A 25,777-nucleotide genomic window follows, 5' to 3' on the forward strand; every position below is an offset into this window, starting at 1 on the left:
ATTCAGAACAATGACAAATATGTAAAGCCTGCATGAGGAATCACTTGGTTCTGATAAAACAACGTAGATTACTTTTACCAGTAGTTAGTAACAGTTTAGACACCAAAACAGTCTGGAAATTCATGGATGCTCAAAGTGAGATCCAGCAGTTCTCAGAAGTATTTTGGGCCAGCATTCCTCTTCCAAGCAGCAATTTAGACTTTGTAAAATGCTTAAATTCTGTCCAAATCTACAGAAGAAAAATGTTAGGATGAGCTTCAAACATCCCTAAGAATCATCAGTACTGTGTCCATTCAGGATTAAAAGGAAGGGTCACTCATCTTTGGACAAGATCCTAATGTTCTAAAGAGCTTCCTAGTAAGCAATTAGGGAAAAACAGGATTAGTGCTCACTTCAGCAGAACAGTAACAGGACTATGGAGTGCTCTGATGGCCAGCAGAATTGCTTTGTTAGGAATTTGGACCACTGTGCAGACACAAGTAGAAATGTTACAGGCTTATGGGAAGGCAAACAGGACAATGAGTGTGGACTTGTAATTAGGGACCTCAAGGAGAAAGGAAATACTTTGGGGTGCTGTTTTCCTCCTAAGACAATGTGTATTTCTGCAGTATTAGTTAGGCATTGGTTTGCTGAGGGGTTACTTTGACAGGTTGCTTCCCTCTGTCCTTGCATCTGAGTGCCTGAAGCACCAGTCATGCTCCTTTATATTTGCTCTCCTTCCGTGTTGTTGACTCATATTTCCACCTGCAAAATCACCTCTGCTTCAATGGGGCAGCAGAGGCTATCCCCAAGACCAATGTCATGCACTCTGCCAGCACCAGGGTTTGCCTGCAATAAGCAGGCATGCAGCATGTTTGTATACTCCAATGCTACGGAAAACACAGATTTCCCAGTCAAGTTTCCCCAAAAAAAAAAGCAGGTACCAATATGTGGGTACCAACACATGCAAATATCTTGAAATAGAAATGAAACCTGCTCAGTTTAGCTTGGATCTCAAATTACTTTGGATGTTTAACTGCCAGAGAAGAACCAGTGCTTATTCACAGCCTATGCTTAATGTTTCCTACTGGCAGGTGTCAAACTACTTGCAACTTCTTACAACCTCCCTGGATCATCCTGAAGAGAAAAATGGGTATGAAAATGATTGAAGCAGGGAATAGTCTCTAATGGACTTTCTAACAGCTCTGAATGCTGGAAAAGTAAAATGAATGGGTTGCACAACAGGTTTTTCTGGCACCTCCCCTTCTTCCACTGTTGGAGACAGAATACTGGGTTTGGTATAGGTATAGGAAAAAGAGACCCTAATATAGTCCCAAATAATGTACATTAAACATATACCATCTACCCCACAACACACAAGATCTGTCCCACAAAGACAATTCACTGCAGTGAGACAGTACCTTCATTGGTGATCTTCCAGCAGGAGAAGGGGAAATGGAGGCTATGTGTCTTGCTGGTGATGCTGTAAAGTCAGAAAGATTTCAGTGCACTTGTGGCATTACAATTTTCACTAAGAAGTCTTCTTAAGTGGATAGATCATTCAATACATAAACATTATCTCTAGTTCCCTTGGCTGATGGCTGTAAATAGTTTTAGAGATTTTGTTTATTTTGCTTTGTTTTCTGGATTATCTTGCAGTACAAACAAGTATAAAAAAATTCTGCATCAAAAAATTTCTGCATCTGCTTTTTCTGACAAATTTTACATCACTGTAAATTGATTTATAATCTACCAAATGATAACAAGTTAAAAAGGGGTCAGTATAACAAGTTTTCTATTTTTGTTCCTAAGAAATATATTATGTATTTGTAAGTCAAATAAGGAAAACCGAAAATACATAATACATTTACATCAAACATTTACCTCTAAATATACTAAAAACATGCCTGGACAAACTCAGAGGCATAAGTACAATACACAAGAAGTTTACTCACTCCCTTGAGAACAACTGTATTTATAGTATCACTTGAAGAGCCTTTCCTTTAAATGGAAATTTTGAAAGTCAAAATGGTTTTGCAACAGTACTGTGATTGCTGTGCATTTTCTGGCCAGTGTTCTTTGTGGTTAATGATCATTTCTGCTTGCTAACCTCCAATTATCATAAAATCAAAAGACTAAATTTCATCGTACTTCCTTGTACCAGCATGAACTGTCTGAAACTGCTCATTCATTAGTGAAGGGGCAGAGTATTGGAAAGTGCAGATAACATTAATGAGATGAAAATACCCACAGAGGCAGTTCTACATTCTTTCATGTAAGAAATCAAATAATAAGTTAACCTGCCCAAGAAGTTAAACATCAGAGTGGAAATAATCTAAGCTCTCAAGTACTGGGGCTTTACCTGAGATGTCCATTAACTCACCAGTCTGTGCAGGTCTTGGTGGTACAGGAGGAGATATAAGCTTTCCACTTTCTGATGTGTTTCTGGCTTCCTTCCCACTGTCCAGGCTCCAGCTGCTGGGGGTGGTGTTTACAGCTGGAAGAGAATGAAAGAAACTGTCATAGGCATCAACACTTCCAGCTCTCTGACTTGCTTTTATGCATGAGGGTAAAAACAGACAGAATGCAAACGCCTAACAACTTATTAAGCATGCCTGGAAAGCTCTTGTGATTACATCTGCATTTGCAAAGCTCTTAAATAGCAACCATCAATCCCATGGATGCCTGATGGATGCATCTGGCCCTCAGGTCAGTTTGTGACCAGCAGTGGTGGCCATCAACAGCAGCAGCAGCTGAGATTGCACTCTGGTGCACTGCAAATCCAGCCACAAAGGGAGATAAGCTTGAAGCCTGTTAATATAATCAGTTTATCTTTGCACTAGACTCCTATTTAGAGGTTTCCAGGCAGAGGGGAAAAACTATCCATAAACTCTTCCCATTAACTCTTTTTATCTAAAGAAGGGACTAGAGAAAGGAACTCGCCAAATTCCTATCAACCTCTCACAGTTTCCTGTGCTAACATTCTTCTGTTGCCTGCATAGACTACAAATTCAGAATTGAAAGAAGGTGGAAAGGGGAACAAAATGTAGGGAGTAAAAATTGGAAGAAATTAAAAGTGTCTGACAGCAAAAAATATCAAAATAAGAAATTATTATGGACTGAGAAAATTTCTGTAAACTCTTTGTATCTGTGGTCAAGGATCTCTGCTTGATTATGTAAATTGACTTTCACCTTGACACACATAAAAGTAGCTGTTTTCTTTATCTGTTACATTGATCAGATTCTATGGCTTTAACTGAATGATCCCATAAGGTCTGGAACAACTTCCTTGATAGAACTGGATTATCTCATGTCATCAAGAAGTCACCAATATTGGAAAGAAGGACAAGGCATTTAGCATGGGCAGGACAAAAGCTAATTTGAAAATTACAACTGTCATTACACTTCCCAAAGAAAAAAAAAAAAAAGACTTGAAAATAACCACTCCAAACCTTCCCATTCATCTCCCAAATACACCACCAAAAAAGTCCCTCACCTTCAAAGCCTCATACCTCTTGCCCTGCCATGACAATTTCCTTCTGTTTACTTGTTTCAATTGTGAGTAGAGAATCACATGCAAAGACCCTGTGTTTATTTACAAAGATGAAACAAAAAAGCAAAGTATTGCTGCTGATGTCATCAATTATAGCTATTGTAGCAACTCTAAGAGCTCTCAGGACTGTAACCCCACTAAACACCAGACTTAATACAACAAGTACAGTGAAAATAACACTGGTCTCATATCTCAAACAATATTGTTACAGAATAATTGCACTTTAGTTGACCCTGGGATCAATGAACAGAATAATCTATTTTCTAGAGGATCATTTTGCTTTGTTATTGCCAAAATATGCAATACAGTATTTGCTTTTTATTGTAAGCTGTCACTCAACAGCATGGCTTTGTCCTCGTCCTAAAAATCACCTGGCACCAGACCTAGGTACTTCAAATGCCTGAATCTCAACAAGCCAATTTTTTTTCTTTTAAGTCATTCAAGCAGTCATTTTTTTTGACTGCTAAAGCCTTCAGGAGAGAATACTTCATTTTAACAATTCTGTGATGTACTTGGCTGCATAGACCAGTGGAAAAGTTCTGCTATTTCCATGTTAAATGATTTCATATGCTTTTGAACCCTGTGAAAAATTTTACCTGTATTTTCCTAAAAACATAGACACAAAAATACCTATAAAACCCAACTATTATTAAAGAAAATCTGATTCCTGATCAGTTAGTATTACAGGACATGATTAAAATAGTTACTTTCTATAGACTTATTTTACTCTATCCTTTATTCAGCCTACCACAAAGAATAATGAAATGATGGAGCATATTATATATATACATGTGAGGCACATAATGAAATCATGGCAAACAATTACTATGCCAACAATACTGGATTTCCCCGTGTGCAAAATTTTAAGAGGCAATATTTCTTTTATGGAAATGCATATATTTCTCATTTACTTTAATTAAAAACAAAATCCCCAAAGTATAAGAAACCACAATTTGGTGTTTTCAATCCAAGTGTAAGCAGAGCACACTGAGTTATGTTTGGTAAATGGGACTTGCAGGTACCAAACTTCAGGGTTCTGTTTATCTTCTCTGTGCCCCATTCTCCAGAAGCTGGCTTTTTTCCCCCATATGTCTCACTTGAGGAGCAGAAAGGACAGGTCTCATGGGCAGTCTGATGAAACCTGCTGCTCCATCACCCCTTCCTGCAAACTTCTGGGCCTTATTTCAGTGCAAAATTCAGTCCTCCCCTTTTTGGCAAAGTGTTTTGACACTTAGATTTGTTAGCATAATTTATTTAGTCAGTTAGAATGTTTTGACACTTGGGGATGACAGTATGCACACAAAAGAACTGGCATTCTACAGGAACATGATGGAGCAATTAAATTTTCATTCTTCAAAGATTGGCGTGTTGTAGCATTTCCACTTACCTTTGTCAGAGCCGGGCAGATTGGAATCACTTCGTGGCAAAGCACCATCTCCAATATGATTAAACAGCATTCTCTGTAAATTGAGAACAGCATGGTTTACACATAGCTGCTGTTGTATTTCAGTAGCCTTTAAGAAAACAAACATATTTTTGTTATTATCCCCCCTCACCCTGCTTAGGAGGTAGAGTGATAAACATCACGAAGGAACATAAACAGTTTAATAGAAGTATGTGTATACAGATAGGGAGTAGACTAGTTTTTTGAAAACTGTACACACAGAAATTGGAGGGAAGGATTATTATGTACTGAGTTCTGACAGTTTCCAGCACCTTAAAAAACATAACAAAGCTCATTCGTAAAGAGATATCTTAATAGATTACTTAAAAATAGAAGGATAGATTTGCAATAATTTCATTACAGTGCCAGGATCTGAACAAGATAATATTCAAGTTATGGCTGTTACCTAAGAAAAGTATTGTGTATTGTTTTCCAACCCTGACTTATTTGGTAGCAGTCTTCTTACTTCTCTTGTATCCACAAGAGCTGACCCATAAAGCATTTTGTCTTTTGTTTTCTTAAAATCCATTACAAATCCATTACAAATCACAGTAAATGTATGAAAAAAATTAAAATTCTACCATTTACTTCCTTTGGCAGCATTCAAATAATCCATGGGTCACTAGTTTGTCTTGAAAACATATGTAAAGAACATACAGTTAATCCTACAAATAATTCAGATGTACTTTTCAGAGGAAATGGGAACAGACAATTTTTTTTTCTTACTTTTTTTTTTTCTTTAAAAGCAAGATCAAATGATCAGTGAAATCCAAATAAAATCCTATTATTGTGTCTCTTTCCAGTGTTCACAGAGCACTCTGCCAAGTTGGTGAGGCACTATGCTGTAGTTCCACAAGATGGCAAACCCAGCCGCAAAGTGATCATCATTGATCTAATATGTTGCAGCTTTGTGTTATAAAGTGAGGAACAAATACTTAAGCCAAATTCAATTTAGTTTTAAACATATCAGAGACAAAATGCTTTTGATAGACTTTGAGCTACAGTAGCTGTGCTGTATGTCATACGAGAGTCATTCTGGTCAGGTAATATCTGTTTTCCTGGAGTTACCATTAAATTGAAGTGGTAAACCTAGATATGTACTTTGATGTGACAAAGTATGCCCATATGTTCCTGCCTGGTCTGAGTTGAGTGTTCACTGCCTAGTGAGTCTGCAGTGCACTAGGATGTGATGGACAAGTGTTGAAGTTCATTTTCTGTTGCAAAGGTAAAGAGCAACGGCTGAAAAAGCAACTGAAATTGAAGTAGGTAGAGAGACAAAAGCTGAATGAAATACAGAGAAACAAAGACATACTAAAAAGAATGAGATATAAAACCATATGGAAGAACAAGAGCAACCACAGGGTGTTTAATGACACAAATAAAAACCCCAAAAAAGTGAAATTCAAAAAGCTCCAATAGGAAGAATAATAGCGCAAAAAAACTAAGGAGGCTTGTTGACCAGTCAATGACAGCAGGCATTCCTCTTCAGAGTATGGGAAGAGCTGGAAAGACACTGTACAACCATTCAGCCAGAGATCACAAAGCAAGCACAAATGGATGTTGACTGAAAACAGCTGTGCATAACCTTGAGCATCAATTTCAATGAGGAAGTGAATGAAGTACTGCTGTGGTCTTGTTCTGTGAAGCCCATCAAGCTTCCTTAAATAAGGTAGCTATGAAAAGACTTGAAGTTCAGGAATTTGCCTGTGTATCTCACCTCTCCCAGGTGAAACACTAATGTGAAAATTGCTTTCATCAAGCTGTAACAAAGTAATTCATAAATGGGTGGTCCTTTCCTCTCAGTGTGAAGCTCCAACCAGCACTGTTGAAGTGGTGTTAGAATGAAAGGAGAAAGGACAAGAAACAGTTTGAGAAGCTAAATTTAAATTAGAATTGCAGGTATCTCTAAGATATCTCCTTAAAATTGTCCTGAGGATTGTTTTCCCCTTCTTTACCAGAAGGCAGAGAATCAGGATTTTGTTTCTGATCACAGTCCATTTTTACTGCTGAGGGAGCAGCAGAGAAAGAAATTTCACCTTTCCCCAGATAGATATATCCTCATTTACGGTTATAAGGGCAGAAAGAAACCGTCAGACCTTCTCATCTTTGAAATATACTTCACTGTATGAGCAAGTTAATTTTCTACTTACCCTCTCTTGGGACACTGAGGGTAGAGACAGATTGGGAGACTTTGCTGCTGGGCGAGTCTCAGAGAGAGCGGAGACTGGGCCTACGAGCTCCTCAGCCTCCCTTATGCAATCTCGGATAGAGTGGGGGATAGAAGTCGCATTCCACTTGGCAAAGCAAGAGTTTGTAGTCTGGGAGCAAAAATGGGATAATTTTTCTTTGCGGCAAGTTGTAAAACCGCTTTATTTAAAGAGCATCTCCTGATTTTTCCTGTTGTTTTGGCTCCACTACCACTGATGAAGTGCCCAGTAGATCTATCTGCTCTAAGTAGTTCCTGAGAACTGTCCTTAAGTCTGGCTAAGCCTCAGTATTACTTCTTAAGCCCTCAGGCAATAACATGAGGACTTAAACAGAAAAGAGATTAAAAATTAAATCAAAAGCCAATTTAATAACCGAAGAAACAAGGGACGAGAAAAGAACTAATGAGAAACCAATAAATAATTTTTAAAATAAAGAATCCTGGAGTTGGTTTGTATCAGGTAAAACCTCTGGTAGACATGAGAGTGTTGAAAGGAAAGCCTTTAACACTGTATGCCTGTTCTCATCTTTCTCAGCTTCAGCAAGAGGAGCATTGTGTGATGGCAAGGATTAAAACAGCAACTGTATTAAAGAAAAGCACTTTAGGAAAACAGGTCTATTAAGAAGAAAAGATGAAATAAGGATTCAGTATTGACCAGCTTACCAAGCTCATGTTGAATTTCTGAATACTCAAAAAATACACATTTCATACAGACCCATGTAACAGTATTTTAAGGCAAGAAGATAATACATTATTTTCTTTGGAGTAACAAAATGTCTATCACTCTTTTTTGAAACTACATTGGGAAATAGGAATTGCCACATGGAATGGGTTATTATCTCAAAGTGGCTAGGATTAGCTATTTCAGAAGAAACAAAGGGAGCTCAACAAGGACAACTGTCATGATAGGAGTTTTTCATTCTTTGTCCTCTTCCCTAGATTGAACAAATGCTTCCTGTTCCACAGAAGCAAGCTGTGTCATCTGGTAAGTCTGCATCTCCCTCGCACTTCAGTAAGTGAATGTAAAGAAACAGACCTACACCTAAAGAAACGAAGCAGAAATGTGATCAAGAACTATTTATTCTATTCACATACCTTACATCTAAAATATTTTAGAGTATTTGCTTATAAAATCATAAAAACCCCTTGAAAATTTAAAACAGTGAACAAAGACCGAATCTGCTCCAAGTTCAACATGTGCCTTTATTATCCTCTTAGCTATTTGTGCTCTGAAGATTCCCAACAAACTTCTTACCTGAGAAGTTTCCAAAGGAGTAGGGTAGATGGCACTGCAGGGCCTCTCTCTGGGAGACAGGCAAGAGTTTTCTCGGGAATGCTTATGTTTGTCGGATAACAGAGGAGAAGCTGGAATATAAATGTGTCTAGTGATTAAATTCATGCAGTGAAACTCAGACATCTCAATTCTATGCTTATCACAAAAAAAACTTCTGTCTCTAATAATTCAGATTCCTCAGGTAATTGGCTAAATATGATGTCTGACCAGTGACATCATGCAGAAATTCAGCTGTGTAATGTATCAAGAGTCATTTAATATGGTTTAGCAAAGCAGATGAGCACTGACCTCTGGCACTGGATGGAGCAGAACTGGTCACATTAGGTGAAGCAGAATGAGTAGAACTCAGGCTTGAGGTAGATGGACTAGGCTGTGTATAGAAGAGATGCTGTTAACAGATCACATTTACTGGTTTGGAAAACAAAAATTTATAGCATACTCTTCATTAGAACAAGTAGCTCCTTAGTGTAGTTTATCAGCAATTCAAAATAGCAAATCAGTATAAAGATTATTAATCTAACTACACAAAGATGTAGCAAAACACAAAATAAACAGAAATGTAAATAATACAGTAAAATAATTACATCACAATGTGACAACTGGACACAAAAGTCTATAGAAGGTCAGATGATTTTGCATCACAGTCCACTGCTACTTATTACATTTGTGAAAAATTAATGCTCTAATTTAAACAAAAGAAAACAGCTACATAAAAAAAGTTATTTCTAAGCGAATGAGTTTAACATCTCATTTAAAAATTTAGTTTTTAAAAGAAACATCAGCAATAATTATGATATTTCTGAATGAAATAATAGAAGCATCAACTTAGTAAATAGCCTTGTAAGAAAGATTCTGTAGACATGAAGAATGACAATAAATTATACCTGCATGTTGAAAACTTCATCTGAGCTTTCCGACTGCCCAGTGATGTTGCTGACTTCAGCAGAAGCTTGGGATGACAGTGATGAGGATGAATACCGATTGACAGCTGGGTAACTCAAGGGGCTATTATAAGAATAATGAAATATAAAATGGTTAACTCTAATTGTTAATCACAATTTCTCACGTGAGAACAACACATGTTTATTAATCTTTAATTGGGGGAGGGGAGGGGAGAGAGAGAGAGAGAGAGAAAGGAGAATACATATACCAGCTATTCAAGGCTGAACGCTTCAGACAGACCATACAAGAAAGTATGCACATAATAGAAGTATTTATGGGTCATCTTCCTTGGATAGCAAAAATATGTCACTACTAGTATTTAACTTGCCTGCGTCGTGGTATTACCCTGGCAGCATCAGGGCTCATAGAAATGGGTATAGAATTCCGACATACACGAGGACTTCCATTTGGGAAATGAACAGGGCTGGCTTGTACACAGGCAGAAAACTCCTGGTGAGTTATTAAGAGAATATTAATTAAAATTAATATAATACCATTAAGCATTTTGTAAGATACAGATATGTAGATAACTACATACAGTTACATGACATTTTGGATCAGCTTCATCATTAATAAGAAAAATATTTTAACTTTTCATTAATGATAGTAAAATGTGACTATTAGTAAAACATGACTACTTTTCTCTGCATGGAATGGGAAGTTTACTTTCTCTTTGCTTTGTGATACTACAAAAAGGCTACAAGCTGTTATGGGTACAAACAACCAAAAGATGTCACTGTTTGTTGCTTGGGAAAATGAACCAACCCTTAATGCAGCTGAACAGTCTTCTGGTCTATCCATGCACCTGCTCACGTGAGTACCTGTATTCCCAAGCTTGACTTCATCACAAAGAACTGATCCACCAGCTTTTTGTGCAATGGCCTCATATCCTGCGGCACCACCTTCTCATGCACAGCCAAGCCAAACTCTAGAATTTGGGCCTGCAGAAAGGGAAAAAAATAATTTTGATCCATTTTCTTTAAGCTCTCATCATCAATTAGGATATTGACTAAAAAAAAAAAAAAAAAAGCAACAAAATGCACATTGCCTTAAAAACACCTATCTAAATCTCTGAAAAACCTGTAACCAAAAAAGGACCAGGAGCAGAAGCACACAAGAGGATTCACTGCCTCTTCCTGTTCAACTTTCCCAAAGGTTTCACCTACGCAAATTCAACTGTAATATTAAAAAACACTATGGATAACATAGCAAAAAATCTGAGTAAATGGCAACTTTACAAAGGAGCAGGTCTAAAACATAAATGAAAGCCATTCATTCACACAAGAACAGTTGTAAAAAGCATGAAACAACAGCAATGGTCAAATCCACCAGAGACTCTAATATATTTGTAATTAAGTTCATGGTCCCCTATCCTATTTCAATTTCCCAGAGACCTCCAGAACTAGTGGCCTGATGTATATCCTTGGCACAAGTCATGACAGGCTTTAGAATTATAGTGCTAAAACTTTAATCTTGCTCAAATTTGGTCACATGCATTCAAAATATTGAACTGGTTACAAGAGTAATCAGATAAGCTCAGATTTAAAAACAAAATAGCTACAGTGTGCTGTAATATCTTTGGATGAGAGCTCCTGGCTGATGTGTTCAGGCAGCCTGCGAGCGGGCACGCAGCTGTACAGCATCCCTGACCTCAGGTCAGGACTGCAGCATATCCACACACACACACACACACACAGCCATCCCGGCTCTTCCAAATGCTCCACGTTAAATCAGCTGTGGGTGCCAGAGGGGGCTGAACAGCTATTGCTTGGAACCCATATTTTATTTACAGGAAGTTATTAACTCCAGTTTTACAGTTTAAAGATTAGTGAGATTAACTGTAGCTTGAAAAAGTAAAATTATAATGTCATTTACAATACATTGTCACAGTGAAATTAAAGTGAGCTCAGTGACTCTATTCTGATTTATACTGTCTGAGGATCTGTCACTTGGCTGATCTAACCAAAAGATCCCACAATGCTGATGAAAAATGGAATTCCCATCTTGCCAAATTCCAATACTGTGACTCTTTTTGTTCCAAGCTGGCAATAAAATTTGAAACATCAACATGCTGCATAGAACAAAGATAGATAAATGCCAGTTAAAAAACTGAAATATTAGTAAGGTCTTTGATTAAAAAAACATTCAGCTTTTTCAGATGGAAACACTTCATATTTGAAGCTGGTAGATCACTGGCTTATAAATGAATGGAGAAATAATGTAAAAAATATATAATGCATAGAATCCTCATATGCTTAATTTGATCACTTTATATTTATTTTACTACCTACCTGTTTTGCCAATTACCACTAGATATCTTTTACTGAAATAAGATTTTGAATGCTTTTTTGCATTATGGCAAACCTTATAGTGAAAATATTTTTCTGTAATATTGGTAAAATACAAATATATGCCAGACATCAAATGTTTCAATTAAATAATGTTTATTCTGTAGTAGTGATAAATTATTTTGTGCAAATATTTGTGTATGAGCATGACAAGACAGGCCTCTCACTCAGCCTTTATTTTACACAAAATAGTTTGAAGTGATTAAGGTGATGATGGAAAAGACTAGGGAAAAATATTAACATGGCCCAGGAACCTACCTGCTTGTATAGAAAGTTACTCATTACTTGGAATCTAACTCAGAAAACACAGAAGATCACAGGGCAATTATTAACCTCTGATATTTTTTATTTTATTTGGGTACATTTTTAGCTAGAACAGCTGAGCAGGCCATCTTGTCAGTCTTTTCCCCATTTTACCTGCTCAAGCATAAGTTCTCTTAAGCGTGTGATCTTCTCTCCATCTTCTGGGTGGTTCAAGATGTATTCTTTGACAAAGAATGCCTAAACAGAATAAAATTACAAAGTAAAACAAAGTGAGTAAAAACATACCAGTTATGTTTCTTTTTAAAAAAAAACCAACAAGTTTCTAGATAATATTTGCAAATGTTTTCTAAGTTCCTTTGAACTGCAATAATTGAAAATATATGTTAAATAAGTAATTAATCATACAGTCATTTGTGGAGACCATAGGCAAAAAAATGTAGCCACTAGTGAATGGATAGCTTTAACATTTGAAATATGAAGGTGCTGAATAATTAGAGATAGCTTCTTCCCCATCAGAAGATAAAAAAAAAAAAAAAAGGAAAAAATTTAAAGAGGAAAAGGAGGGAAGAAGGAAGACAGAGTCAAGAAGGCAGCAGATGGTCAAAGGACACTTCCTAAAACTTGGAAGTTGCCTGAAGGGAAGGCAGATATTGGTAAAGACATGGTCACTGTTACCTCAAGACCAAATGGTCCAAGACTGACTGAACTTTGAGCTTTGTACAAGGCAGAAGGGAAAAGCAAGTGAAACAGGGAAAAACATTTACAGAGAACAGGATAGCAAGAAAGGTAGAAGGTAAGAGCTGGCAAAACAACAGCTAGACATATAAAGACTGAAAAATGGACATGCAAAGAAAAGAATTAGGAGAAATGGAAGAAAAAAAGAACCCTCACAATTTGTTATTTACAAAATGAATGCTGAAAAGTCCTATTTTAATATAGTGAGAGGCAGAGGGCAGAAGGGAATCAAAACATGAACTCTGTCTAAGAGACCAAGAATTACATCCAAGGACAGCAATAAGGAGCAAGCTAGAACCTTTGATATGCTTGTGAAGAATGGAACTGTGCAGAGACACTGAGCTAGCTCTGACACTGCTAATTCAAACCAGACATAGTTCTGACATGACTGTATTTCTCCAGGGACTCCCTCCATGGTGCTTCACTATGCTAAACAGTGTTGTTGTTGTTTAAAGGCAGTTAGGAAACATAAAAAATGTTACTGCTTTGCTTCAGTCTCACAATTTTCATAACACTGCAGTTTTGATGACAGATTCCAATACTACACTGGACTCATAGTTTAATTAAGATGTGGTTTTACCAAATTTAACACTGCTGAGTGAACACTGAATCTCTCAGCCTTTGAGACAAGTGGACAGAATGTTACTCAACTTGACATTGTCAAAAGAAAAACCAGCAGACTCAAGTATTTTACAAGACTGTTAGGAGAAAGAGGAAAAATCAAACTGGGCTGCAAAAAGCCCACGACCCTTTCTTTTTACTGAAGTTTCAAAATTCCACAGAATTTTGTGTAAATACAGTATCACAAACATTTAAGGTTCTCCTAAGGTGATTCAGAAATGATAACAATGAGGAACAACTGTTAGAAATAAATCTAGTGTTAGACATTTCTAAATTGCATTTATTTTTTTTAAATCCCTCTCCCCCCTCCCCCAAAATACCTCTTCTTAAAAAACTTGGGAGATACAAGAAGGATCTAGAAAATTATGATTCTTCAAGAAAATTAATTTCTTGTTGAGAATTTGTGTGTGTACATATATACATACATATATGCATACATATATAACTATATATATATATATATACATAATATGTATATAAAAACTAGAATGTCAGCACAAAAAGTAAATTTGCTAGTTGGCCAGAAGTATCTCCTATCCTAGAACAGGCAATTAATTATAATCATTTACTTACAATTAACCAGTTACTTGAAAATTTCCAAACAAATCACTGAAGCATGCAGGTAATTGTGAATTGAGTCATCACTGGAGTAAGTTTACGATACTATCTGAAGCAAAATGGTTATTTCAATAAGCCATACTGATAACATTCCCTAACCCAAAACTGCAATATAGTATAATTATAACTATTATTCATAGAATACTTTCTGTCCATAATTTATACAGAGGAGCTGCATCTGTACAGGGAAAGAATTCAAATTTCTAATAAACAGAAAGTAAATTGCTCACCTCTTGGTATCTAGCAACTCCACCATTAACTGCTGCATCAATGACCCCATTTAGACACATTGTGAGAGGGTTAATGTTCTGCATCTGTCGAGTTTGACACTGACTAATCAGTGTTCTTAACTGCTGGTTCTTATTTTCTAAGACTTCAATAGCATTCTCAAGGGGACTCATTTCCACCTGAAACATAAGTGAGAAACATTGCAAACAACTTAATCTGCAGGAGAAAGATGAAATATATTGCAGGTAATTTTTGATTTCTTAACATAAAACAATATTTTTCTATGTCCTAGAGTAGTTTGACAGAGAGAGTTCTCAGCTGGGGGAGAAATTTGATTTTATCATGCAATCAGTGATCAAAATAACCAACTGTCACTCTGGTAGATTCATTATCTGACCTTGAGAGATGACCCAGCCCTTGCTGCAAAACATTTACATACTTTCAGGCAGTGGTGGAACTTTTAGAATTCAGGATTAAACTGTCCTTTGTAACTACCTAAAATGGGCTTGGGGTCAGGGAACTTCACCAGTTTAAGCGTACAGAGCAGAGCTGAAGTATTGGTGAGGTAGTTTCCCCATCCGAAGTAAAGTCAACAACGAGATTTTATGGATCAGGAATTTGAATGCAAGCTTTGAGCTAAAATGATGATCAAGTAAAAGTCAAAGGCAGCCTTGAGCAGGATGTGCTTCTCATCTCTCAAGGGTGAGAGTTCACAGGTAGCGTGAACTGCCAGAAAAACCAAAATCTGAGTGATGAGAACAGGCTTGCAGCTGCTATAATTTACCAGAACATACAAGCACAAATCCGAGTCATGACCTCATACATGCTCAAGAAAAGTTATTACAGTTGACTTTTGGAAATGGTGGCTATGGTAAAATGGTAAAATGATAGTAAACTGAAGGTCTTCATATTAGTGGTCATAATAACCTAGTAAAGACTCAGCAGGAGTCAACTAATAAAATGTCTCATGTTACACACAATATTTTGATTTTACTAAACTACACCTTTGGTTTTCTACATGGGAATATCAAGATGGTGAACAAATGATACTTTCCTGCTATTATAAAAGAAAAACACAACAGAGTATTAGAGAAAATCAATTGTACTATGGTATCCTTATATTTAATGGGATTATTCTAAGACTGGCTTTGACAGGAAGGAAAATAGTTATAGATGCTATGTTCCAGGGCTCAGCAACTGACCAATTATTTAGAGATCTCTACAGAAGGAGCACTGCTCCCAATACATCTGGAATCTATTTAAGGATTTTTTAATAGAACAAGCAAGGAGAGGAAATTCCAGTGTGTCAATAACAAACTGGTACATTAGACCTGATTCCTACAGGTTCTGTTCAGTAGCTTGGATTGGAGAATGTTTACTTTTCAAGGACGCTGAAGGATACATTAAACTACAGATATTCTAAGTATTAAATGTTACATGGTGCTGAATTTTAAGGAAGCAATTTACTGACATTAAAAGTTGCCTTTGAGTTCCCATTATTCTCAACTTCTTTTTCCTCAGCTGTTTAAATGAATCCTAAGTGTGGTTCTTAATAATACTTTTCAAGACAAGAGAAATCAGACAACTCAATATACTTTGCAAATAATTTTGTTGTAGCCACCTTGAGACCTTGATCAAAGAAATTACCTATGTCTAATAAATCTCAAAGCAATTAATAAAATAACACGTGATTAAGGAAGTAAACCAACACACAATACGTATTGATGCGAGTCTCATACTCACCACTTCACGTTTTTCTACTTCAAACCAACGAGATATTCCAGGTAAACTCTGCACCAAGATCAGTGTGGTTCTCTCTACCCACAGACTCTAAAATACATAAAACCAATTTATTTCCCTATTTGACTCTATATTTTCCTTAATAATTACCAGTTACCTTCATGAACACCTTCACTAAAGTAACAGTATACATTAAAAAAACTACTAACATCCAAATTCCTACTGCAATGTCTATCCCAAAGTCAACAACACCCACTTTTCTCCTTACTTTCTAGGTCCTACTACCAAGCAGTAACTTCTGCTGATTCTTCACTCAAACTTTATCAAATGTTCTCCCCAAATCTCCAAAAGTCACTCACAACTGAATTGATATTTTAATATTTCTTTTCTGATCTCACATCTGAGAAGAACAAGAGTTCTGCAACAGAACAACTTACAGATGAGAGAGCATGATCAGGTCTCCTTCAAGAAGCCCTATTCAAGATTCCAGAATGCATAGATGATAGGATACTCAAATATACTACTGGTGAACACCTTGTGCGAGAGGTTTGTAAAATGACAAAACAACACATAGCATAGTGCTCACACAAAATATATTTATAAGCTGGACAGTTAAAACAAAGCCCAAACATGCATTAGAAGACAACAGTGAGTCAATTTAGTTAATTTATTACCCTTAGAGTCCTTTCGTCTAAACTTGTAATAAAATTATTATGGGATGACTCTTTTTGTCTGTCTGAATAATATTCTGCACCAGGATGTGCTTCTAGTGGGTCAGAATTAAAATTACACCAAAAGATGAATTTTCACTATGACATTTTTATTAGGGGCAACAGGAGGGAATAGGTTCCTGCCTATTAGGGAAGGAACTATTGCTTTTCCCTGAGACAACCTCTAAGTTTAGAAGTAGTTTTTAGTCTCAATATCACAGGAACAGGTCATTATGCTGCAGTTCAGTCAAAACTGTCTCTCCCTTACTCTAGAGAGATAACTTTAGGCAATCCTATTCATACCTCAGACTACCTCCTTAGCAATGTTTTTCCACCTGCCTAAGAAACTTTTCTGAGACTCTGCTCTCTCCAGTTCTGCCTTCTAAATATCACAGATGAAAAAACAAAATTAATTTTTTCACTCCTAGTCACATATACAGCAAGACCTCTGCATCTCTCATATATTTTTGATCCTATTTTATTAAAAATAAGAAATGAAATAGTCAAACCTGAGATACCATCTCCTCTCTGGAGAATTTGTTTCAATAGGGCAGCTTTTGTTGGTGTTATAAACAAATCCAGAGGTCCAGTACTAGGAAAGGGCATGATACTTTACCTTGAATTCATTTTCCTTGTCCTTGGTCCCTTTGTGAAATGGTCTGTCATATCGGAATCGCCAGATGTGGTTTACTTTGTAAAAGCTCTTGATATTATCAGGAATGCCATCTCTCTGCAAGACTTCCTGGTTTTCTGGAATTGGTGTCACTGCATAAATCTGCAAATCTGTATGTAAAGAGTTAAGGCTATCCCACTTAATTCAAATTAGCAAAGCATATTGACCCCTGAAGCATTACAGAAGAAAAATTCTTTAAAAAGCATGCATCATGAAATGTTTCTATACTATTAATGGTTTGGGGAAGGAACCAGAGAGATTGTTTGAGATTTCTTTGTACTGTTTTGTTGAAAATTTCATCTTTATTTTTGAAATAGAGCTACTTATATGGAATAGTACATAAAGTACAGGGATTTAATTAAATATATTTTTACACAATATGTCATACCATGCTAATATAATGTTGTATTTTAAGAAGTTAAATTACTGTACCTTGAACTGCTACACCATTATCACAGTAGTGATAGTTCTATAGGTATTTTTAGATAAAGAAATAATGTCAATAACATGTCAAGGAATTTTTAAATAGAACCAAAATTACACAAAGGACTTCCAAACATAATAGAGTGAACTGGGACAAAATGCAGGGAAATTCTCCCCTACCATTTATTTCGGTGGAGACACCATGTGATTGAAATTGGCTATAGGGGAACCTACATTTTTTAAAAGCATAGAAAATGTAAGTGCAGAGTATGGCTTTGTGATTATGTGGATACACTGTGCTTCTGCCTGAAAGATGGTCTCATCTGGCTGATTAGCATGTTGCATAGCAATGGCATGTGGGAACTCATTCAACATTCGCTGCTGGAAGGCCTCCAGCCTTTCATAGTCATGTCCTCGGCAAACAAATTCCTTATTCTGAGCGGAATAAGAAAACAAAAAGCAAGAGCAAATTGCATGAAAATAATTAGGATCCAAACACACGCTCTTAAATATAGATTTTCCAGGCAACTTTTGCATCCTTTAAAGAATGGAAAAAATAAGAAACAAAAGGTAAGAATAAAAACAAGGAATATAAAAAGAACAGGTTACTAAGAAGAAGGAATCTTTATCATATATGTTACATTTTATTCAAAAGTCTGGAAAAATGTAATAATTACACTTCCAAGTTTTATAAAAATCTAAAGGGAGAGATCGATCTTAGTGGGTCAAAGCATATAATGTGATGTATCAGACTGTATAAAATATGCAACAGAATAATAACCGAACAAGCAGTTAAGACAATGAAACGGGTTCAAAGTTGATTCCATGAGGAACTAAGAAACTTTGTTCTGATGTTATATAATTATGAAGAAAAACATCGCATGAGAAAATTAGAAAGGCACCCTGTAAATGTTGATCAATTATCAGCCTGGAAAATTAAAATGATCCAGTTTTTACAACACAAAGTAAAAGAATGCTCCTGGCATTGAATTCTGAGAGTCGAGACTTTCATGGAAATTGCTACAAAAAACACCCCTGCAACAGTATTATTGTTCAACTACAAATTAAAATGTGAAAGCTTTATTATGAAATTTAGTCTTTATTCTTTCTACAGCAAACACAGCCAGATTTACAAACTGCTCTGCCATAAAAAATTTAAATCAAATGTATTAAGTCTGTCCTTGTTGGTGTTGTAAGCATAAATCTGTGCTGTGTATGTTTAACTTGAAAAATTCGTAAGATGAATAAGCGCTAAGGTTTGAAAGTACTGCACTGTTGTGCAACTCCTTCCACAACTTTTACTCCACCAGTTAAATACTTTCTGATTAATATTTTCAAATTGGTTTATAGAGAAGTTATATTCAGATGAATATTAGGTAATATCAAGAACTATCTTCCCATCAGACTTTTTTGAGCATTGCTTTTAAGGGGAGATTTCATGCTATATTTACCAATTAGAAATTGTCATTTTCCCCACCACTAAGGCAAAGACAAATCAGACTTTTTAGGTCTCCACCACATAGAGGAGGTTACTTCATCACTTATTTTAATTACTACAGAAAGAGAAGCTTGGATTATGATTACAGCTGCTCCATGAATAAGATGGATTCTGTCCTCTTCCCCAGGTGACAGTCAACGCAGCTAAACTACTGCAAACTGTGGATGAGGGGAACAAGGTAAACACCACGAACATTTGCAAGGACATTTCAGTAACTTCAAAATTCCAGATCAACCATGAAGAGTAATAGGTTTATTATTTGTCAGTTTTAGAACATTAATAGTGAAATTCAGCATGTGGAATTTCTAAGTAATTTAAAAAAAAAAACAACAACAAAAAAAACTTGGGAATGTAATTGCTTAAATGCTAAATTGCTGATTATGCCACCACCAATGGATACTACTGACAGCCTTTCTCTAAGTACACACCAGCAGAAACAGAACAGGATAAAGGGAATAAACTATCATGAGCCATTAGTCTGTGGAACAATGTAGGTGCATGGTTTCCAAAATAAACATGAATATTGTGTTTTTCTGGGACTCTAGAAGCCTAGCATTTGTCTTTTCATTAGTCAGGACCTTTTCTTAACTATCAAACATGAGGGTAAAGCATTTCTCACAAGATAGGAACTTGTATATGGTATATATAAATCATACCTCAACAGGTATGAACAAATTTTAACTCAGTGAAAGTGATTATGAATGACAGTATTACTCTATTCTGTTTATTTTCATTTCACTTACTCTCAAGAAGAATGGGAACTTTTTCCCGTAGAAACCAACTCTGAAAAATTCTGGCTCCAAACGCTGTTGATCCATAATTTTATCATATAGAGATGCTTCCATCATCTGTGAGATTGAGAAGAAACGCAATTTGTTTCAAAAAATAAACTTTCTTTTTTGAAAGTGTATTTTTACCATAAGCTGTCACAAAAGGGAGTATCTTTCACCTCTGGGGGGCTGGAATTGCAATGTATCTCTGAGCAGCTACTAGGACATTGAGAAGTTTCTAAATATATCAGATTAAGTTATTATACCTCTAAGGGATCTCAAAGTTTCCAAGAATTAAAAAAGAAATCCTTTAAAATATTAAGTCCCTATATTAAAGTGGTAAAATAGAAAGACAGTTTGAAACATATGACCCAGTAATCTGCTAATCACCCAAACACATGGCAGTAATGTGGTCAGCTAAATCAGCAAAGACTAATTTCCATATTCAAGACAGTTCTGTCCGAATCATACCAGATTCCAATGATGTAAGCATCAAATATGAGTTTCTTTACAATGTCACAATAGCAATTAGCACAGTTTTTGATCAATACATCCGGTTTTTATTTCACTCATAAAATTGACACGAGGGGCTCTTAATGCCAAAGTCCCCATTTTCTGATGATATTTTTGACAAAGTTTTTAATACTGTGGAAAAAGCCAAACACAGTCTTAGCCCTATTTTAGGTAACACAGACAGCTATTTAGAATGCATATGCTATCAATAGCTGCCTAATTATACTGCTATGAGAAATCCCCACACCTCCATTTTTGGATTAACCTCGGCGGCACAGATACAGTAAAAGCATATTTCAAACACAAAACACATTCAGTACAATTAATTAAACATGCATAAACTAATCTTTTTATTCACAGGATGATAGTCAGTTTGCTTTTGCTTATAGAATTCTGCCATTGACATATCAAAATATATATGGAATAAGCAGATAACAGAGAGTCCTGCCACATAGCTCTGTGTTGAGAATTTTGCATAATGTTTTAAGCAGCTCTGGATTAAAGGGACTTCACTCAGTCCTAGCAGCAAGCATCCTCCATGTACAGGAAATGCAAAAGGGGAGTTGTAATATGAAATTGAATCCATCAGAAGCAAGTAAGAAAAATCATAATAATCTTTAAAATACACTATATGAACGAAAGAGAAACAATGCTTAGAGTTCTAAAATGAAAGAAACAACATGAAGACTGTACCAAGAAAGATTCATTTTTGCTATGAAATATTAAACAAACCATATTTTTAAGCAGTAAATTTAAAAATATGTAAAGGTGTGCATTACTTGTAGCTTTGCTTACAATTACAACTGCAAGGACATGCTCCTGCTCCTGGTGAAGGACTGCACAGAGCACATTCCCTGAATAAACTGTAGGAAGCTAATGAAAGTGAATTTGTATTATTATTTTTCTGCATAAGCATGTGTACAAAAAGGATGCTGTACAGGTACAAATATTGGAAGAACATTAATTTTATAATAAAATAAAGCAATCTGGTCTAGTGGAAGGTGTCTAGCAGTGCGGCTGGAACTAGATCTTTAAGGCTTCCAACCCAAACCACTCTATGAAGACAGAATTTTCTCATTTTTCTTCAAAAAACTTATACTCCTTTTCTGTAATCCTTATTGTAGAAAAAAAAACCCCTCAGGGTAAATAATAAGATTTGCAAACCAAACCTAAGGAACATTCTGTGGTAAATTTTAATTTTCTAAGTAATATTTTATAACCTAAATTAAAAAGCTTTTGGATTCCTAATTGATGAAAAGTATTCAAGTACATTACCCTCATCTTGCTGAGGTTTCTGTAGTCATAGTAGCTCTCATACTGTTCTGCAATTTTCCTGCATAAGATAATGCCATTTTCCCAACACTGGAAGCAAATAAAAGATATTCAGTAATTCAAAGCAACTGTTTGTCAATTTGTGATTCATTAGTGGTCTGTTCTAGCTATACTAAGTCTTGTTGTTGCTGAAAATATTCAAACAAACTGTCCACTAAACATGCTGATAGCTTCTGAGCAATACCAATGAATTCTTTGAAGAATTAAAAATATATTTAGAGACTTAATTAATTAATTATTCTTTTTGCACTATGCACAAAACGTAAGTCTTTGCAAGAGAGATGGATTGCTCTTTTGACACTACACGAGATGGATTCAACACAGTAAAATTTTTATATTTTTAAATTGTACTTTTAATACATCTTCCTTAATTTTTTTAGGTTGCACAGTACTTCATTGCACCATGTAAGTTAAACTATTACAGTATTGTTTGAAAAACGTTATGATTAATATCCATTTGATTACATTTATTAGGCTTACATAGATTTTACACCAGCTACACAAAATTGTAATGCATTGCATGTTTGTCAGTAAGATGAAACAGTGCACTATGTGTATATAAAATTTTAGACTACAGGATAATTACACTTGTTTAATTCAGAACAGGTATTTGCAGTAATGACAATGAACTGTCATTACCCCAAACAAATTATTTTTTAGTTTTTAAGAGATACAACATGGTATTGTAAGGTGTAAACGTAGCCTTTACAATCCTCACTTGGTCACTAAGTGAATTTCATTAGCTTTATAAGGCTCATTTTCACCACCTTTAAAATGGGGAGAAACTATACCACCTTCTACAAAGTGCTTTGATAGTTAAAAAGCCAGCTGCTACACAAGTGAAAATTATTCTCATATATGAGGTGGATTTCTAGGATACAACCGCAGGATTAGAAGAAATGTACTGCATTGCTAAGTAACTGCTTAATCAAGCAAGGAAAAAACACTTCCAATGCAGGATAAAAGTGCAACTCTGGAACTAATATCCTAAAATGAATAAACTACCCTTCCCAGACCCACTCGGTAAAATAGGACTATTTTACCTTTCCCCTGTCAAAGTTTTGAATGATGGTCAGATGGAGACACTCCTTACGCTGCCACTCTGTTTGCATGGGGTAGTTGAGGAATTCCCTGAGCGGCCGATCAGACCACTCCAGCAGCTCATCGTACAGCAGGAGCGTGTAGGCAGCCTCTGCAAGAGAAATTGCAGCATGGCACTTATCAACACCAAACAGATAAAGCAGAGAAACAACACAGAGATGTGAATGCTTTTCTTGAGAAGCACCTTTTTATTGGGTAATTGATTTGTTTTTAGTATTAGGCAGATGGCAGTGGTGGTTTTGGGCAGAATTACTATATACAGCAATAACAAAAATAGCTTAAAATTTTCACACGCTTTTTAAAGTGGAGTCACTGGAGTGACTGAGTGAAAATACAAAGGAGACAGAAATTAAGTAACCATTTCCTGCTTAGCCCCAGTCTTCCCTACTGCTAAGGAGAAACTCTCAATGACTCTGCTGTCTGAACAAAGGAACAAGGACTGGAGGATGAGGAACATCAGTAGTGAAAGAGGAAAGACGACAAGACTGTGGACACAGTCCAAAAGAAATCAGGGCTGGGAGGAAAACAGGGAGGCAGATGTGTGCTTAATAGAATCCACTCCTTCCATAGAGAAATAAATCCTTGATAGCTGAGCCTTACCAGCTGGCTATAACGAACAATTTAGAAGCGCAATATTTTTCTCTTTTTAATTTTTAAAATTTTATTTAGTTTTTGGTTTGGTAGGAATCAAACCAGTTGTTGGTCTCTAGTCAGCAAGCTGTGTAGTAATCTTTACATTAATCTGTAGAAATCATCTGGGAATACGAAAATTATTATTATTTTTCCTTTGATTTCAGGAATTCCTCAGAAACGGTGCACTAAAATAATATTAAATTAATATTTTTATTTGAAAGTCAGACTTTGGCAAATTACAAAACACCAGAATTACTACTGGCTATGACAATTCAATTTGGCTAACTGAGCATATGTATTATTGATTTCCAAGTTAGTATTCACAGTTTATGTTTCCACTCACAGGACCACTTTACATGAGTGAGTCAGCACAAAAATGGGCCATGTTCTGGAGAATTAAGTTTCCTACTGGACTTATTTTATTGCAGATTTTATAGGCTGTACATTAGGCAAAAAAATAAAGTACTAAAGTACTTTTTGTGCTAAGCTAAGTTTGCCCCAGACAACCATATCCTACTTCTGCCTCTGCCATATGAGTTCCCATAAGACAGGTGACTTAAGCCAAACTCCGCAGTACTTTTTCTAGCAGTAATGTTCCTCCACACATCCAACTAAGAACCTGTGGATGAAAAAACATCACTGCAGCTGAGACTTGTGGGAGAGAGTGCCCTGAAGCCCAGTATTGTGAAATGCTAAGCGTGGTGCAAACTGATGCTGTGCTGTGATACATCCATGCAAGTTGCACAGCCAGCCTTAATTCTGGCATCACACTCAGCACCTCTCAGGCTGCTTGACTGGTAACCACCTGTCATAGTTTCAAGCTACATTTTTGTACTCATGCACATCTATGTAACAATTTTAAAAAACTCATGAAGCTGATAACAAATCATTCAAAATCACAAGGAAGCAAAAGATAGTAGAACATATGTGGATGTTCAGGACAGCTCACCTTGACCTTTCCTTTCTAAACTTGGCATCTAAGTCCTTCACTTGAACAAAATTTTATCTGCCATAACCATGTTGTTTTCTTAAATCATGATAAATTTATACTGAAGGTTTCTAAACTAAGAATGACCATACTGGATTAGAAGTCTGAAGGGTTTCTCTATCCTATGTCTGTCAGTGGCCAACACAACAAATATAATACTGATACCTCAGGGACAGGTCTGTAACTACTAACTTGCACTAAAGCACTAAGGAGAGACAAATAGGGTTCACTTGTGATGTGGGAAATTCAATTTATAAAGGAAATATTCAAAACACCAGATATTTCTAAGGTGGATAGGTAAAAAGACAGTCTCATTACAGTTCTCAGGTGACTGAGAGGACACAAGGAATCAGTGCATTTATGTGATTCAGCCTCAAGAGAGCTATGTTTATAGCTGTAACTAAGTGCTGTATAAAGAAAGATTTGAACTAATGTTTTGTATAAAAAGGACTTTTTTTTAACAGAGCAGTTTTAGAAACAGACCAGTAAATCATACCATGGAAAGGACAGAAAAACAATTTCATCCCTAGGATGAAACTATCCAATTAGCAAACTGATGCTGCAACATGTAGGAATGCTACTGAAGTATCAAACTTATTTTCCTAATCCCAAATTCTCTAGACCAGCTGATTTAAAAAAGGCTGTATTGTCTCTGATTAGGCAAGGCAATGGACTACACAAGTCTGTTTTCTAATTATGGGTGTGAGACAAGTGTTATTTAAGGCTCTTACAGCAAAAAAATTAAAAATAGCAATAACAACAACAATAATAGTAGTAAAGCAGTGAAATGTACCACAACAAAAAATGCAAAAATCACAGAGATTGATAATAAACACATAGGAAATATAACAAAATCCTTGAAATAAATTTTGAGCAAAATACTATTTAAAATCAGAATGGATGGGAAAACAACAGAAAAATTAGGTTCATATCACAGTTGGAGGTAAACTGGACACATAACAGTACCCAGTGCCTAAAGGGAACTCAACACTGCTCAAAGAGTTACTAAGATCTACTGTGCAAAATAATAGCTTGATACAAAAGCCAGCTGTGGCTAAGAGACTTCTTGACAATCAAAATTCTCTTGTGACTCACTGTTGCCAGGTCACATGAAGAAAATTAAAATCTCTCCTTAACATATCCTTCTATCTAGTCTACATTTAA

The 25,777-nt window shown here is 36.0% G+C and overlaps 1 protein-coding gene across 1 annotated transcript in view; it reads right to left on the reverse strand.

Annotated features, from left to right (window-relative positions):
* The window catches only part of LOC131592193 (dedicator of cytokinesis protein 4), a 226,090-nt gene that overhangs the window by 4,683 nt on the left and 195,630 nt on the right, over nucleotides 1–25,777 (reverse strand). The window contains exons 36-51 of the mRNA XM_058863535.1: nucleotides 22,935–23,083; nucleotides 21,835–21,921; nucleotides 20,020–20,124; nucleotides 18,072–18,213; nucleotides 17,299–17,465; nucleotides 15,976–16,062; nucleotides 14,235–14,411; nucleotides 12,184–12,267; nucleotides 10,240–10,359; nucleotides 9,747–9,868; nucleotides 9,361–9,481; nucleotides 8,765–8,846; nucleotides 8,438–8,547; nucleotides 4,920–4,992; nucleotides 2,363–2,476; nucleotides 1,401–1,462 (exon numbers count right to left, since the gene is read on the reverse strand). Coding sequence (XP_058719518.1) covers nucleotides 1,401–1,462; nucleotides 2,363–2,476; nucleotides 4,920–4,992; nucleotides 8,438–8,547; nucleotides 8,765–8,846; nucleotides 9,361–9,481; nucleotides 9,747–9,868; nucleotides 10,240–10,359; nucleotides 12,184–12,267; nucleotides 14,235–14,411; nucleotides 15,976–16,062; nucleotides 17,299–17,465; nucleotides 18,072–18,213; nucleotides 20,020–20,124; nucleotides 21,835–21,921; nucleotides 22,935–23,083 — 1,802 coding nt within the window. The remainder of the gene's footprint in view (nucleotides 1–1,400; nucleotides 1,463–2,362; nucleotides 2,477–4,919; nucleotides 4,993–8,437; nucleotides 8,548–8,764; nucleotides 8,847–9,360; nucleotides 9,482–9,746; nucleotides 9,869–10,239; nucleotides 10,360–12,183; nucleotides 12,268–14,234; nucleotides 14,412–15,975; nucleotides 16,063–17,298; nucleotides 17,466–18,071; nucleotides 18,214–20,019; nucleotides 20,125–21,834; nucleotides 21,922–22,934; nucleotides 23,084–25,777) is intronic.

This window comes from Poecile atricapillus, chromosome W, assembly GCF_030490865.1.
Source record: "Poecile atricapillus isolate bPoeAtr1 chromosome W, bPoeAtr1.hap1, whole genome shotgun sequence".
NCBI classification, from domain to species: Eukaryota; Metazoa; Chordata; class Aves; order Passeriformes; family Paridae; genus Poecile; species Poecile atricapillus.